The sequence below is a fragment of the Mustela nivalis genome (assembly GCF_964662115.1).
Source record: "Mustela nivalis genome assembly, chromosome: 5".
Taxonomy (NCBI): Eukaryota; Metazoa; Chordata; class Mammalia; order Carnivora; family Mustelidae; genus Mustela; species Mustela nivalis.
Window position 1 is genome coordinate 3,554,429 of NC_139024.1, and position 14,565 is coordinate 3,568,993.

The window sequence follows — 14,565 nt, forward strand, 5'->3', positions numbered from 1 at the left end:
CTCTGGGCAAATAATATGTGGTAATACGACACAGAAGCTAAAATTACTCCATTTTTAGGATACAACTGAGAGATTTCTTTCATCCAGAGGTGCTTTGCATTGTACATGCTTTGTATGAATTTTGTGTTTGCCAGTGCAAGGTTCCCTTCTGATTTTGGCTTTGTGTCTAAGAAAGCAAGGTCCGAGGTGGGAAGTGTTGGTGAGATCTCTGCCTGGTCAGCCAGATGGGGCGGGGGCGGTGGTCACTCTGTTCATGGAGATCAGGATGCCCGTAGCATTTGAACCGCAGATTTGGAGAGAGAAAAACCGATGGACAGGGGGACGAGCAGGCTGAGTCTGAGACCACAAGGTGCCAGGACAGAAAGATGCCTTTACCCCAACAAAAAAATTCCTAACGTTGGTTCTGCATGTAACTTACAGTGACTTTCTATATATGACAGTGTTCAAAATAAGGCTACTCCCCAGTTTCCGGTATGAGGTGGCAGGGACCCCAAGTGGCACACTGCGTCCACCTGCACAGGGGGAGCTCCTGGCTGTCAGTGCTGCGGCCGAACGTTCTTGCCACCGGGGTTCCCTTCGTCTCCATTAGCCGCCGTGCCTCTGGCTAGGACACCCTGTGGCTTGGGCCCCTTCCCAGGCCCTCCTTCCTCACTGATTATGAAATGGTATGTCCTGAGCTGAGCTCAGCGGTTGCCCCGTTGCCTGGAGCTCCTGGGACAAGGTTCCCAACCCCCCAGGCCCCCAATCTTTGCTGGCTGCAGGCTCTGCTGCAGAAATGAGCTGCGGGACCTCATCAGGGAGCCTCGCTGGGACCCTGCCCCTCCCGGCGGCTGCTCATTGTTGGCCTCAGAAAGGTGCCAGAAGGGGCCCCTGGGTGGCTCCGTGGGTTAAGCCTCTGCCTTCGGCTCCGGTCATGATCCCAGGGTCCTGGGACTGAGCCCCACATCGGGCTCTCTGCTCAGCAAGGAGCCTGCTTCCCCCTGCTCTCTCTGCCTGCCTCTCTGCCTACTTGTGCTCTCTGTCTGTCAAATAAATAAATAAAATCTTAAAAAAAAAAAAAAAAAAGGTGCCAGAAGGCCACGGTGCTCAGCTACGCCTCAGCGGGTGGGGGATGCGATGAATGATGGAGACCGGCCCGAAATCCTTTTTTCAACACCCTTGTCCCCGCATCTTTCATCCTTAGGAACAACCTCAGCCAGTGGGAGAAGGTGATCCGCGGGGAGGAGAGCGCCGTGTGGGCCTCATCCCGGCCCGCGGCCCCGGGGCCCTCGGAGAAGCTGCCCGTGAAGGTCGACGACTGAGGCCCCGCGAGCCGCCGCGCCTGCACCTGCTCGTCCCGCTTCCTTGACTTTTCTTCCTTTTCTTTTCGTGGGGGGAAACCTACACCGGGTGACTCGGGCACAAGCCTCTCGAAGAAGGTGGCATCCGGAGAACACGTCAAGCCCATGACTCCCCGCCAGGCTCCTCTGTGACGCGCCGGAGACCGTGACCGCCCAGGACCCCCCCGTGGCCGCCCGGGGGCTCCGTCTGAGCCGTGAACTGGCCTTTTCTAACAGGCGCGCGTGGCCGAGGCCTTAGTGGACACGGACGAGAATGACTCAGAAGGGGGTACTTTTCCACTGTATCTTTCTAGGGAGGGGTTAACATGGTACTATTATGGTATTGTGCTTTGGCTTAAACACCAATGTTGCTTTGATGTTGTTGGTTATAAATAGGAATTTTTACACATTACTGTTGTGAATGTTTGTGTGTGACCTACTCGTAATTAGCGTGAATTATAGCGGACAGCCTCGGGACAAGCGTCACTGAGGTGACAGTAAGTGTCTTTCTGCAATCAGTGATGGAAACTAGATTCCTGTTTCAGAGCCTCATGAATTAAAAGCGAGGTGGACGAAAAGTGTGTTCTTCAAGTTTATACTAAGGGGCTTGGATGAGTAGATTTGCACTAAAGGAAGTAGCCCTTCTATCCTCTTGAGAAGAGATGCAGATACACAGCAGACTAAATCTCAGAACTCCAAGTATCAGTTCAAAATATGTCAAAGAATGTTTTTTTATTTTTTGTTTCCTTTATTGTAGGCACGTTTTCTAAACCCTTTGCATAAAGAGCAACAACAACAACAAAAAGCCAGGCATATGAATTGTTCTTAACAGGTCTTACGGGATGTCAAATGTGAATTTTAATAATGATTTCTTTATATTTTCACTTGGTGTCATTGCAAAATTTTAAACTCACATTCAAAGTGAGAGGTTTATTCTATGAATTATTTAATTAAAATACCATACATTTCTCTTAAAACCAAATTAAACCATACAATTTAAGTCTTGTGTAATTTTTACTTTGCTCTGCTGCACCCACCCCCCGGTCTGGCCCCCGCTTTGTGCTCCCCGGTCACGCTTCCCAAGTGCTCTGTCCACGACGGGAGGGAGGAGAACACAGTGCGAATGCATCGTGGCGCGGTTCTGTTCTCTCTCCTCTGCTCCAGTATCAAGTGTCTACATCCAAACCTATAGTTTGGACAGTCTTCTGTATAATTTTTGTAGACTAATATTACTCTACAATGTAAGTGTTCGGAAAAAAGAAAAAAAAAAACCCACACAAAAGTAGAGGTCTGGACCCCTTCCTGCAAGGATTATAAGCCAGTTACTTCTGGTGCACACGAAAGCTGTTGAGATCTTAGCACAATGGCAAGGTCACCTCCAGAGCTGTGTTTGGTCCTGACCTGAAGGACTGAGAGAACTAGAGTCTCCAGAAGTGATCAGCAGATCTGTAACAAACAGCTTATCTGCTGTTCACTTGGCAGGAAACTGGAATATTACTTTTGATCAAATAAAATTTTAAAATAATGCTTTTACATATTCAGTACTGTACACATTGTTATCCATATGGTTTTTGCAAAAAGAAATCACATGTTCCTACAACATGACTTAAGTTGTAGCAGAGTTAGGTATATAGAAACATTGTTCTTATTTTAAAACCAACACTATGTGTTCGGTTTCCCTCTGGGCTTCTGAAGGTCACGGTCTTCCCTCCCTGGCACTCCACTCGCTCTTATGGTTATACAATAGGAGATAAAATGAAAGATCTAAAGAGAGAAATACCACCGTGGCTTGACACACACCTACGGAAGTGTAGAAAGGATAGAGATGCAAACGCATCTGCAGAAAGTAAAAATCGGCCCCATTCTTCAAAACCCGATTTCTTTGTGTTGGAAAATGTGAGCAGAAAAGTCCTTTTTTTCATGTTAGTGCATTTATAGAATTGAATTCTAAAATGTTGCATGTTTTTCTGCGCTCAGGTTTATGAAACTGGACCCACCCAATCAAATTTCAGTCCCACGAGTTAGTATGGTCATGTATTGGAACTCGACTGACTCGAAATACCACTGGAGACTGTTTAATTAAAAAGATCTTAAACAAATGCATGAATTTTGCTTTTTGATGTAGGAAACAGTCCTGAGGGGAGGGAATCTCATGGCTATTTTTGCTTTTTAAGATTCCTTTTCTAAAATTACTACCAAAAATTCTCTTTTTTTGATAGAGCTGTCTTATATTATTGACCTTGTACCTGGAACAGTTTTCCAAAGAAACATTCATGGGTTTATGGGTTGGTTGATTTCTCTTGATATATTGTCATAATCAAAGCAAAGTTCGAACAAAGGAAGGACTGTATTCTAATGTAAACTGTCAATATTCTTAAGATCTAGTTAGGAATCATTTAGTATAAATAGGCTCAAGATGCGGTGTTATTTAGTCAATAATTTGCTTTGGAAAACATGCAGTTAGCAGTATTTTTGTATTGGGGCAGATATACTTAGCAGACAAACTTTTGAGTTCTGTTCTCATCTTTTTCCCAGATCTTTTCTTGAAAAGGTAGATGGTTTTTATTACCAAAGGTTTTGACGAGTTTCTCATGAAGGCGGCATTTTATATTGGGCCCAAATTTCCCCATTCGGTATAAATTTGGTAGCCAGCTGTTCAATTTGTGGAAGTTTTTATTGGTTGTGCTGATTTATAACAGACACAATTTTATTGTCAAATGCAATTATTTCATTAAATTCCCAGAGACAGTGAATAAAATTTTTAGCTAGAAATTTTCTTGGAAATGCATGCCAGCAACACGAAATACTGAATGTAGGCAGAGGAATAAAACTCTAAAAATTGCAAGCATCTTATTAATTAGTAGGTGACTTTGACTTAATGAATTATTTTAAATAAAATGGAGGTGGAAAGTAATTCTCAAAAACGGCCCTTTTCCTGGGGCAGGACTGAGATCCATTGCCCGGCTCTCGTTATCCCCACGGGGCTCATCAGAAGCGGTCATGGGAGAGAGAGCACGCAGAGCAGCTTCCCATGGCCGTCCTCAGCCGGACTCGACCCTCCGCTGGAAGGATGGGGTGCCACTGGAGGTGACTTTTCTCACCGTGACGCAAACAGAACGACTTTGAAACAGGATTTGTCCAGTGTAGGTTTCCTCTTCTTAGCATGCTTTTCAGATAGCTTTAGATTTTTTTTAAGTTTTGTATAGTCTCAGTGACTTTGCTTTACTGGTACGTTTGGGCACACTAGCTGTGTCTGTACAGGACACACATAGACGCATAAAACCTTAGCTCCCTGGATTTTTAATAGATTTAGTTTGAATATTATGTTTCTGGTCTTTTAACTCAAAATTAAGGTTTGAGCTTTAACGGAACTAAATTATTCACCATGCCTTGGCCTGTGCCTTTATTTTAAATACTATAATTTTATTACCTTGTTCATATATTTATCATTTTGCTTTTCTTGCTTAACTAGAACTAAAAACATCTAAAGGGACATATCCATGGTAATTGCATCAAACCGAGTGGATAGGGCCATTCTCTCCTGTCAGAATCCTGTCCTTTATTTGATGTCATTCACACATACCCTGATGACCAGAAGCAGTGAACTGTTCAGATGTCGTCTTTTTTGCAAGAACTTCCAAGAACTGTGACACAGTTACAGCGGGTGTGATTTTTTTGGGTTTCAGGTACCTATGCATGATTTAGATTTTGAAAATCACTTCTGACCTTTATCTATTTCAGACATGTGTTTGCTTTCTACACTTTGCTGATTTTATTTAGGGTTTAATTCTTTAAAGACTTACTCACTAAGTCACATTAATGTATCCCTTTTATTGCCTGACTTTAAATTCTGTAGAATGTAGCCTAGCGGAGTATGCCGTCGGTTCTTGTCCCCTGCCCGGCCCCTGCCTGTCAGCAGTGCATGGCTATTCTGTTCAATCTTTGCACAGGTGTTTACCCTGATACACATTCTGCCCATTTCTTTAAGCACTTAATCTTAAGTTTCAATTAGTGATTCCCAAAGCAGCACTATACCCTTTCTGGATTTTGTCTTTTTTTGTCCTGGATATTTTGGTTGTCTGAAGCATTAGACGCATTTCTGTGATGGTAAAAATAGCAGAAAAGAAGGAAAGAAGTTTCAGTGGTGGTCTGGTTCTAAAGTAAAGGGGTGTGATAAAGAGAAAGACATTAATGTTTCCCAGACATGCTATTTCTGATTCAAAGAAGCATCACTGTCTTCGCTCGCCTGCTCCGACGCCCCCGCTTCAGCCCCGCAGCGGACAGCAGTGCCGTTTGCCTCTCGCATCGCCGGACCTTGCTTTAAAGCGAGCGTGAGCAACCGGTTGCTGAACGCGTGCAGACCTGTGTGTGCCGCTGCTGGGTCGCTGTCGTCGGAGGACCTGGCCTGCCGGTTAAGAGCTGAATGCGATGTGTCCAGTAGAGAAGTCAGTTTATACACGTGCCCACTGCCAGCTGGTAGCCTGAGGTACTGTGTGTGCAGAAGTGTAAATGGGAGGCTTTCATTCCTGCTGCAAGGGAGGGTTGCGAAGTATTACCTGGCCCTTCAGCTCACCTGAAATATGATGAGACCATGAGTGTTGCAGCGTTTGTTTTTCCTTTAGGCACTTGAATAATAAGCAGTCCTGTGCCATCTCTTCAACAGCCAATGTAAATGCCACAGGCGAGCATTATTTCCCGTACGATCTCGTGTATGGTGTATGTTCTATGCATGCCTTTGGTGTGCACATGGAAAGGTCAACAGATTGATCTGGAGAAGGTATTTCTAGACAATGCCCGGACCTATTTACCTGACCCAACACAGTGACCCATGTGAAATCCTGTGCTTGCCCAAACACTGTGAAAGTTATTAAAACTTAGAGATAGGCAGCATCTTGAATCTTTCTGAAAAGGAAAGGTGGCTTTCTGTAGGAACAAAAGAATCCTATATCCCTACCTAGTTCAGTTATCCCCCGGGTTTGCCAGCTGTGATCTTGCTGACCCCATGCTGCTAAGGTGTAAGATGGGTTATAAGCTGTCCAAAATACAGTGCACTTAACAGACCGACTTGTAGAGCTGATGGCTCTACCACCAACATTGTAGTGGGCTCTCTTTTGGAAGGAGAAAGGATTTCAAGTTAATAATATCCGATTTCATTGTAGTTGATGAGTTAGCAAACAAAACAATTATTTTATATGTATGACATATAAAAAATCTTTGTAAAATGCACAAGTGCAATAATTTAAAGAGGTCTTAACTTTGCATTTATAAATTATAAATATTGTACATGTGTGTAATTTTTCATGTATTCATTTGCAGTCTTTGTATTGAAAGAAACCTTTACCGTTACATTTGTATAATAGAGCAGTAATCATTTATTATAACCAAGGCACGTTGTAAATAAATTCATAATTCAAACTGCCAGTATATATGCATATATGGGTGTGACACTGCAAAATGGAGCTTTGATTTTACTTACATGCTTAGGACAGCCAGAAATTTTTTGTCGATATGTAACTATACATACAAAGTATATATATGTATGATACATGAAATATATGTAGAGATGTTCATAATTTTAATGGATATCCTTTGGTGTGAATAATTGAATACAGAGTTTTTAAAATATCCCTTTTCACGTTTATCATTTGCTGTCATTTGGGGGGAAGGAAAGAGATGCTTTGTTGAGGAGGTGGGGCCATGGCTCCGTCAGAGTGTGTCCGCGTGGAAGACCCCAAGTTCACTTTGGCGAGATGTGGTGTGTCTGCTTCAGCTATTTCCTAGCAGAAAGGATGAGACAAAATACATTAAATTGTGTAACATGATTTATTAACTCCATTGTATAATTTTAAAGGCTAGAAGACTATTTGGGAGGAACTAGTCTTTTAGATCGAGTCCTTCAGATTACAAAGCTAGTGGCCCCCGAATGCTGGCTCTAAGACTCCTGAAATAACTTCCCTGGCCTCCAGGGGCCGCCCCCAGAACCATCCGGATTCTCTTGGTCAAGAGCAGGAAGGGCTCCCATTGTGAGCATGCTTATGTGTCTAAGTGTCGGGATTCTCTGTTCCGGTAGAGAAGACGGTTAAAGAAGTCGGTAAAACCTCACATCATCTGTGTATCACAATAAGTATACACATGGCTTTATCTTGACAGCTTCAAGAAATTGTGTTTATTTGACTATCCCTGGTTACCAACAGGTGGGCAGGCAAATGGTCAATATTTGAGACCAGAAAGTTAGGAGTTCATTTGTATCCATAGATGCCCACTACCACAAACATATTAGAACTAAATTTGGGCGTTAACAAAATAAATGTTTCCTGGAGTAAAGACCTGTTACATTGTTAAATATGAGAGTCCACAGCCTTGTTAATTGGACAGAAGTGTAGACAGCCTCTAAAATGGACTTCTCCTGCACCACCAACTCTCACTAACGGAATGCCCTCGGAGTGTGTAGCACTGTATGTGTCGAAGATAGGATTTTTGTTAAAGTATTCATTTCCTGTGAAACCGAATAAAATGTTGACTGTGTTAAAATGATTTTCATGAATTAATATATCCATAAACCTATTTGGTAACTCAAGTTGCAGATTGGTACTCTGTAGAGCTGATCTTAATTTGAATCCTTAATTACACACACTTCTGATTTTTCCATCAATCTTCTGTAACTTGAGAGCTTTGAGGAGAGGAACGTTTCTCCAATGAATCTATGTCCTGAAGCTAAAGAAACCCTGAAGAGCAACACTTATCAAGCAAACATGCATTTAATGTGGGCACTTAATGTGTGCAAGGTGGAAGGAGGGAATTCGGAGCAGAAGGCAGGACACGCACGAGGCTTCCTTGGGTTTAGGATCGACGGCTTCATCTCCCTGAAGCCTCTGCTGCTTTGCCATTACTTTCTGTGCACCTGCCCCGTCCTTCCCAGAGAGGTGAAACTACACATTTGTAGACCTGAAAATCTCGCATAGTTAACAAGATGATTCCTAAACACGTTCCAAGTATCCACACCTGCTGCTGTTCTCATCAGAATACCAAAGTTTGGGGCCCCCGCGTGGCTCAGTTGAGTAAGCGTCTGCCTTCGGCTCAGGTCGTGATCTCAGGATCTCCGGATCAAGTCCCATGTTGGGCTCCCTGCTCAGTGGGGAGCCTGCTTCTCCCTCTGCCCCTGCTCTTCCTGCTTGTGCTCTTTCAAATGAATAAATAAAATCTTAAAAAAAAGAAGAAGGATACAGAAGCCTAATGCAGCAGAAACCAACCAGGAGTGCTGTTCTGTGAACTCTCTGCCCTCCTCTCGCTGTCAGAGCAGAAGTCTCCCGCCCACTGCCCACAGATGTAGACTTTTCCTTAAGTGACATGGAGGAGAAAAAGGAAACTGACCAGAAAAGAAAATCAGGAACTAATTTGAAACACAATCTTCCAACTTTTTACTTGGTCCTATACATAATCACATAATGTCTAGCCTTTCAGTTGCCGGTACCACTGATCAGGTAGACGTCTTGCTCAGAATGATCCTCTCAGTGTGCGGTGAACGCTTAGTCATTAGGGGAAAAACCCAAACATTTTAGCATATGGAAAAACTAAGACACATGGATTCAATTAATATACATCAAGAAAATAACATAATAGGCCAGGGGTGCCTGGGGGGCTCCATCAGTGAAGCCTCTGCCTTCAACTCAGGTCATGATCCCAGAGTCCTGAGATCGAGTTCCGCACTGGGCTCTCTGCTCAGCAGGGAGCCTGCTTCTCCCTCTGCCCTTCTCCCCTGTTTGTGCTCTCGCTCACTCTCTCTCTCACGTTCTCTGTCTCAGAATCTTTAAAAAAAATATTTAACTGCTTGCCCTTGAATTAACTAGAAAAAGCATGCATTAAAACACCCCATTTGCTAAGTCTTCTGAGTTACCGAGTTTTTGCCTCGTGAAATCATGATGGCTGGGACATTGGTTCAACCTTCCACTAGGGGCAGGAGATCTTTCCTTTGCGTCAATAGCCGGTCATCCAGCTTCATACTCTAGGACTGAATTCATTAGGGAGGTGACTCCCACCCCACCTCCTTTCTTGGAAAGTGACAATGAAAGGGGAAAAAAATAAAGTATGTCCCTCCTTGGAGATTAGTCCCAAATAGCTCTTTTTCACAGAATCATGGCCGTGAAAGGCCCGAGGCTGACTCAGGCAGGGCAAGCCCCATAGGAGAGGGCAAGGGTCACCTCACAGCACACTCCCCAAACACAAAGGAAAGAACCTACCTTCAGGGCCACAAGACAAGTGGTAGCCCCTCCTCCTGCAAGGAAAGGACCCAGCTGCACTGGGAGAGCCCAGACCCCAAGGGGCCTCAAGCTCAGTTTCCTCTCCTTCTGGTCCGCTTCTCCCCCACCGAGGCTCTGTTCTTCGCCGCAGCAGGTGTCCTCCCGAGCCACTGTCTTCCAACACAAAGGCCACGCTCCAGAAAGGAGACTCAAGGCAAACACCTCTGCCCCTGCCTGCATCACCGCCCTCCCCAGCAGTGGAAGTGGACAAGGGAGGCGCAGAGGACAAAGCAGACATCAGAGCGCTCTACCGTCTCCTGGAATCCCCCCAAAAGCAACTATGATGCTCTCATTTAAGGACGAGGAGGCTTAGAAAGGGAATCCAACGAATTCAGCTTCTCTTAAAGCCTGTTGTCTCATCAGAGTTGTGCCTTAAGGTCGCGGCTTCTACATGGTCCCACGTGGAGCTCGCAGCTCATTTAGATTTGTACTTTTCCCAAAAACTGAGTTAACATCAGAGCGACTGAGAAATGCCTGGCCAACTAGATGGAGTACGAGTCTGGTTTTCGTTCTGTTTTCTGCAGGGACAGGGGATCCCGTACCCCCTCCGTGGGGCAGAGGTGCACCAGTCCAGAATCCAGTGCCCTCCTGTTGTGGATGCTCAGCCCTCCCTACTCTCCTGGATGGGTTCCCTCAACAGGCCCGGGCCTCTCCTATCACAACGAGTCAAACAAAACTCAAAGAAGCCCAAGTCTGCGACAATCCACAGTCCGCTGCTGGAAAGAGGCCTGACCTCTTCTGTCCTGTCAGAGACAAGTTTGGGGGCAGTGGGTCCCTAGGTCAGCTCCAGCTCCAGCTCAGGGCCTCCCTGGGAGCCAGCAGTCTCCTCCTTGGCTCCCAGCACAGCACTTCCGACTGCTGCCTAAGGGCTTCACCTTTGGTTGGGGCTGGGGGGCGGCAGTTGGCAGAATAGTGGTCCCCAGAAAGGTCCAAGGCCTGAAGCCCAGAACATGAGGATGTATCAGGTCAAGCGAGAGAGGGAAACTGAGGCAGCAGGTGGACTGAAGGCTGCTGCTCAGCTGACTTCAGGATGGGGAGAGCAGCCAGCATTGTCTGGGAGGGCCCAGAGCTGGCCCCAGGGTCCTTATATGTGGACGAGGGAGGGTCAAGAGCTTCTGTGGTGAAAGAGACCAGCCATGGTTCATTACTTGTTGTGAAGGTAGAGGAAGGCCCCAGGAGCCCTTCAGGGCAGACGCCTCCAGACCTGGGAAAGACAAGGGAACAGATGCTCCCCTCAGCCCCCAGCAGGAACGCAGTCCTGCCGACACCTGGATTTTATCCAGTGAGATCTGTCTAGAACCTCTGAACTATGGAACTCTAGGATAACACATTTGTATTGTCTTAAGCTACAACATCTGTGGAACAGGAGCAACAGGAAACACGGAGAGGCCTCTCCGATCGTCCACCTAAAATAGCAATCCTGCCACTGTTTTCAAAAGTTATTACATCTTATTTATTTCCTACACAGTTTAATGGTGCATTTTTCCTCTCTCACCAACCAGTTTGCAATTTTGTATTTGCAAAGATCAGGGATGTGGTAACATATTGATGGGTGCCCCACGTTTGGTGGTGAAGAAGTGGGGACAGGCACCCTTGATGGTTGAGAAAGGAGCAGAGGTCAGGCCTCGCTGGGGCTGTCTCCGGGCGGGATTCTTGAGGCTGCAGACGGTCACACCCCTCCCGCTCCCTGTGACTGTGAAAGACGTCCCTTCATGTGTCCCCAGAGCCCGGCTTCTGACGGTGTCGCCCCCTCTGATGACTGTGAACACCACCCCACACCCAAGATACCTGTTAGCGCTCATCTTCCAAAGCTATGGCCCACCCATCTGAGGGTCTCAAGACTAATGATTTACTAGAAAGTAGTTAATAACCTTATCTGCATAGCAGCCAGCCCCTCAAGGTCATGGAAGCCTTGCTGCCAGTTCCTTCGAGACTTATGCTCTCGGTACCCTCACTAAATTCTAAATATAAATAAAGAAATATATAAATTATAAATGTATAAATAAGTTTATATATTAAAATTTTTAAAGATTTTTAAAATTTATCTGAGAGAGAGAGAGCACACAAGCAGAGCAGAGGGAGACAGAAGCAGAGTCCTCACTGAGCAGGGAGTCCTGTGTGGGATGCAATCCCAGGACCCTGGGATCATGACCTGAGCTGAGAGCAAACACTTAACGGACTGAGCCACTCAGGTGAGCCCCCCAACCCCACAACACTTTTAAATTTTTTTTAGATTTTCAAATAATATACTTAAATTTGTATGCTTACTTATATATTTATATAAGTATAAATTATATAGTTTATAATGATAAACTCAAGTATATGGTCAGTGACTCCTCACAGTACCAGAGCAGTGCCACCTGCCCCTGGGTCCCATCCCTGTGCTTTAATAAGAACGCCTTTTTTGCACCAAAAACATCTCCAGAAATCTTCCTGGACCATCGACTCCCAGGCGCACATCACCCTCACTGTGGCGCGTCCTGGCTGAATGGGCACAGCCTCTGGTCACAAACCCTGTGACTGTGGGCTCACCTGGCTCCTTGGGTTTCCCTGCAAACGCTCCTACCTGAGAAGTGACCTGAGGGGAGCACAGGAGTTTAATATAAACGAGTGGAAACAATACATATTAGTCCGTTGTCTGTTGATTTTATAAAAACGAAATACAGCGGTTTAAAATCTCAGGATGGGGCATGTGGGTGGCTCGGGTCGGCTGAGTATCTGCCTTTGACTCAGGTCATGATCCTGGGAGTCCCGGCATCCGAGCCGCACGGGGCTCGAGCTCAGCCCCGAGTTGGCCTCTCCCTCTTCCCTTCGCCCTGCTCCTGCCACTCTCTTTGCTCTCTCTCTCGAATTAAAAACAAACAAACAAACAAAAAACACACCTGGGGGGGGGGGGGAGAGAAAAAAAGAAAGCCAGACTCTCTAGATACTGGTGTGGAATGATTTCCAAGACTTTTTTTTTTTTTTTTTTTTTTTAAAGAGAAATAATCCAGGTTGAGGAACTGTCATCCTCTGTGCAACGGAAATCATGGGGGGTGGGAGGGGGCGGTTAGGGGCCCCTGTCTGTGGGTGGCCTGACTCTTGGAAGCTAAGTAAGAAACCAGATGTGGAAACGGTTTTAGACAAGCCGTAAATGGCAGTTTCGAAGTAAAGAAACGCGGTTGTATGCACCACTCGGAGGAGAGGAAGGTGTATTTTACTCTCTGGACAACGAGGAGCTCGTGGAGGACATGGGCGGGAAGAACGGCGGGGGCCCTTCTGGGGAAGTTGTGTTCTCCATCCCATTTCCAACCTGCTTGTGTCTCGGAGTTATTTTGTCCTCGAATGCCACTTAAAAGTGAAGTTCTATTGCAGAAAAGCCCCTCTACGGCTAAACCGAGGCTGCAAGCCGGAAGGTTTGCGATCCGCGGAGAGAGCGCCCCTTGCGGCAGACGCGGGCATGGCGGGGACCCCTGCGCCAGCCTCCGGGGCGCGCGCAAAGCTGCGGTCAGGTCCCCAGCTGCGCGGACCCGCCACGGGCCCTCCCTGCGCGCGGTCTGTGTGTCTGCTGAAGGGGAGGGTGCCTTTGCCTTAGAGAGACGCAAAGTCAAAGCAAATACTTCGTTTTTGTGCATTTCTAAGATTGGAAAACCAAGAGCACGTGCGTTCTCAGAGCACTGGGCCTCCGGTGGAGAGCAGGGAGGGAAGCGGGAGCCCGGGGCCGACTTTGCCCGCGGGTGCGGACCCTGGGAAGCAGGAGGCAAGAGGCGGGGACCGCGGCGCTCGGGCCTTCGGAGGAGGAGACTTGGCCGGCACCGCGTCAGGACGCGCGGGGTCGGGGCTGAAACCGCGCGCGGACCGCGAAGCGCGACGGCCTGCGCTCGCCGGCGCCCGCGTCCTCCGCCTGCGGTGCGAGCCCCAGCGCTGTCTGTCTCCGCGCAAGCTCCGGGTCTCTGTCGGCGGGTTTGCAATTCTTCACGGACGCGTGCAGCGGGCGGGAGCGGCCTGGCCGTCCCCGCGACCCGCCCGGCGCGCGCCGGCAGCTGGCGGCCTCCTGGTCGCACCCCGCGTCTCGGGGTCGGGCTGGTGAGTGATTTCGGTCTACAGGCGGCCGGACGTCCTTAAACGCGGCTCCCGTGTCACCCCGGACCTTAGAAAGCACAAAGGCGCTTTAAAAGTGGTCTTCAGGGGCGTCTGGGGGCTGAGTCGTTACGCGGCTGCCTTCCGCGGGTCAGGATCCCACAGTGCTGGGATCGGGCCCCGCGTCGGGCTCCGTGCTCAGGGCGGAGCCTGCTTCTCCCTCTCCCACTCCCCCTGCTTGTGTTGCCTCTCCTTACTGTCTCTCTGTCAAATAAATAAAATATGTAAATAAAAGATAAACAAAAGTTGTCTTGACTTTGTCTATTTTTACACAATGAAGTCTTACAGCTGGAAAGGCGGCAACTAAACGTTTGTTTTTGGTCAATGACATTTCCAAAGAGTTGGTTGTTGCGAGCGCAGGGGAGGCTCTCCACTCCCGCTGCTGCCCGCGGTGGGGCGGTGAACGCGGGGTCCTCCCGGAGCACACCCCCGCCCCCATTCCGTCCCCTGCGCTGGTTGGCACCGCTCCCTTCCCTCCCTCGCGTCTTGCCCTTAAGGGGTTCGTCTCCTCTCCACGGAGCATCTTTAGAGCAGGGAATGAATCGTGCGTTTCTGCATTCTTCGCAGAGCGTCAAGAGCCGACAACACGTCGTGTTTTCTCTTTGAATGCTCGGAGGGTGAAAGGCCGTGCGTGCAGGACGGAGTTCGCGGGGACGCGCGCCCGAGTCTCATCCGCAGGGGCAGCTTTCAGCAGCGGCTCTGCCAGGGCTTCAGGGTGTGTTCCAGCGCCCCCCAGAGCTGACAAACAAGCTAGCACAGCACGAAGTCAAGTATCTGCTCGCTGTTGGCGTGGCGAGCAGGTCTTGGGGATCCCTACCCAGAAATCTGGC

At 47.6% G+C, this 14,565-nt stretch overlaps 1 protein-coding gene across 5 annotated transcripts in view; it reads left to right on the forward strand.

Moving 5' to 3' along the window:
- The window catches only part of PDE10A (phosphodiesterase 10A), a 551,217-nt gene extending 544,273 nt beyond the window's left edge, over window positions 1–6,944 (forward strand). For all 5 annotated transcript variants that reach the window (XM_082732176.1, XM_082732174.1, XM_082732173.1 and 2 more), the window contains one exon: window positions 1,184–6,944. In XM_082732176.1, the coding sequence (XP_082588302.1) occupies window positions 1,184–1,301 (118 nt within the window). In that variant the 3' untranslated portion in view covers window positions 1,302–6,944. The remainder of the gene's footprint in view (window positions 1–1,183) is intronic.
- The last annotated feature ends 7,621 nt before the right edge of the window (window positions 6,945–14,565 follow it).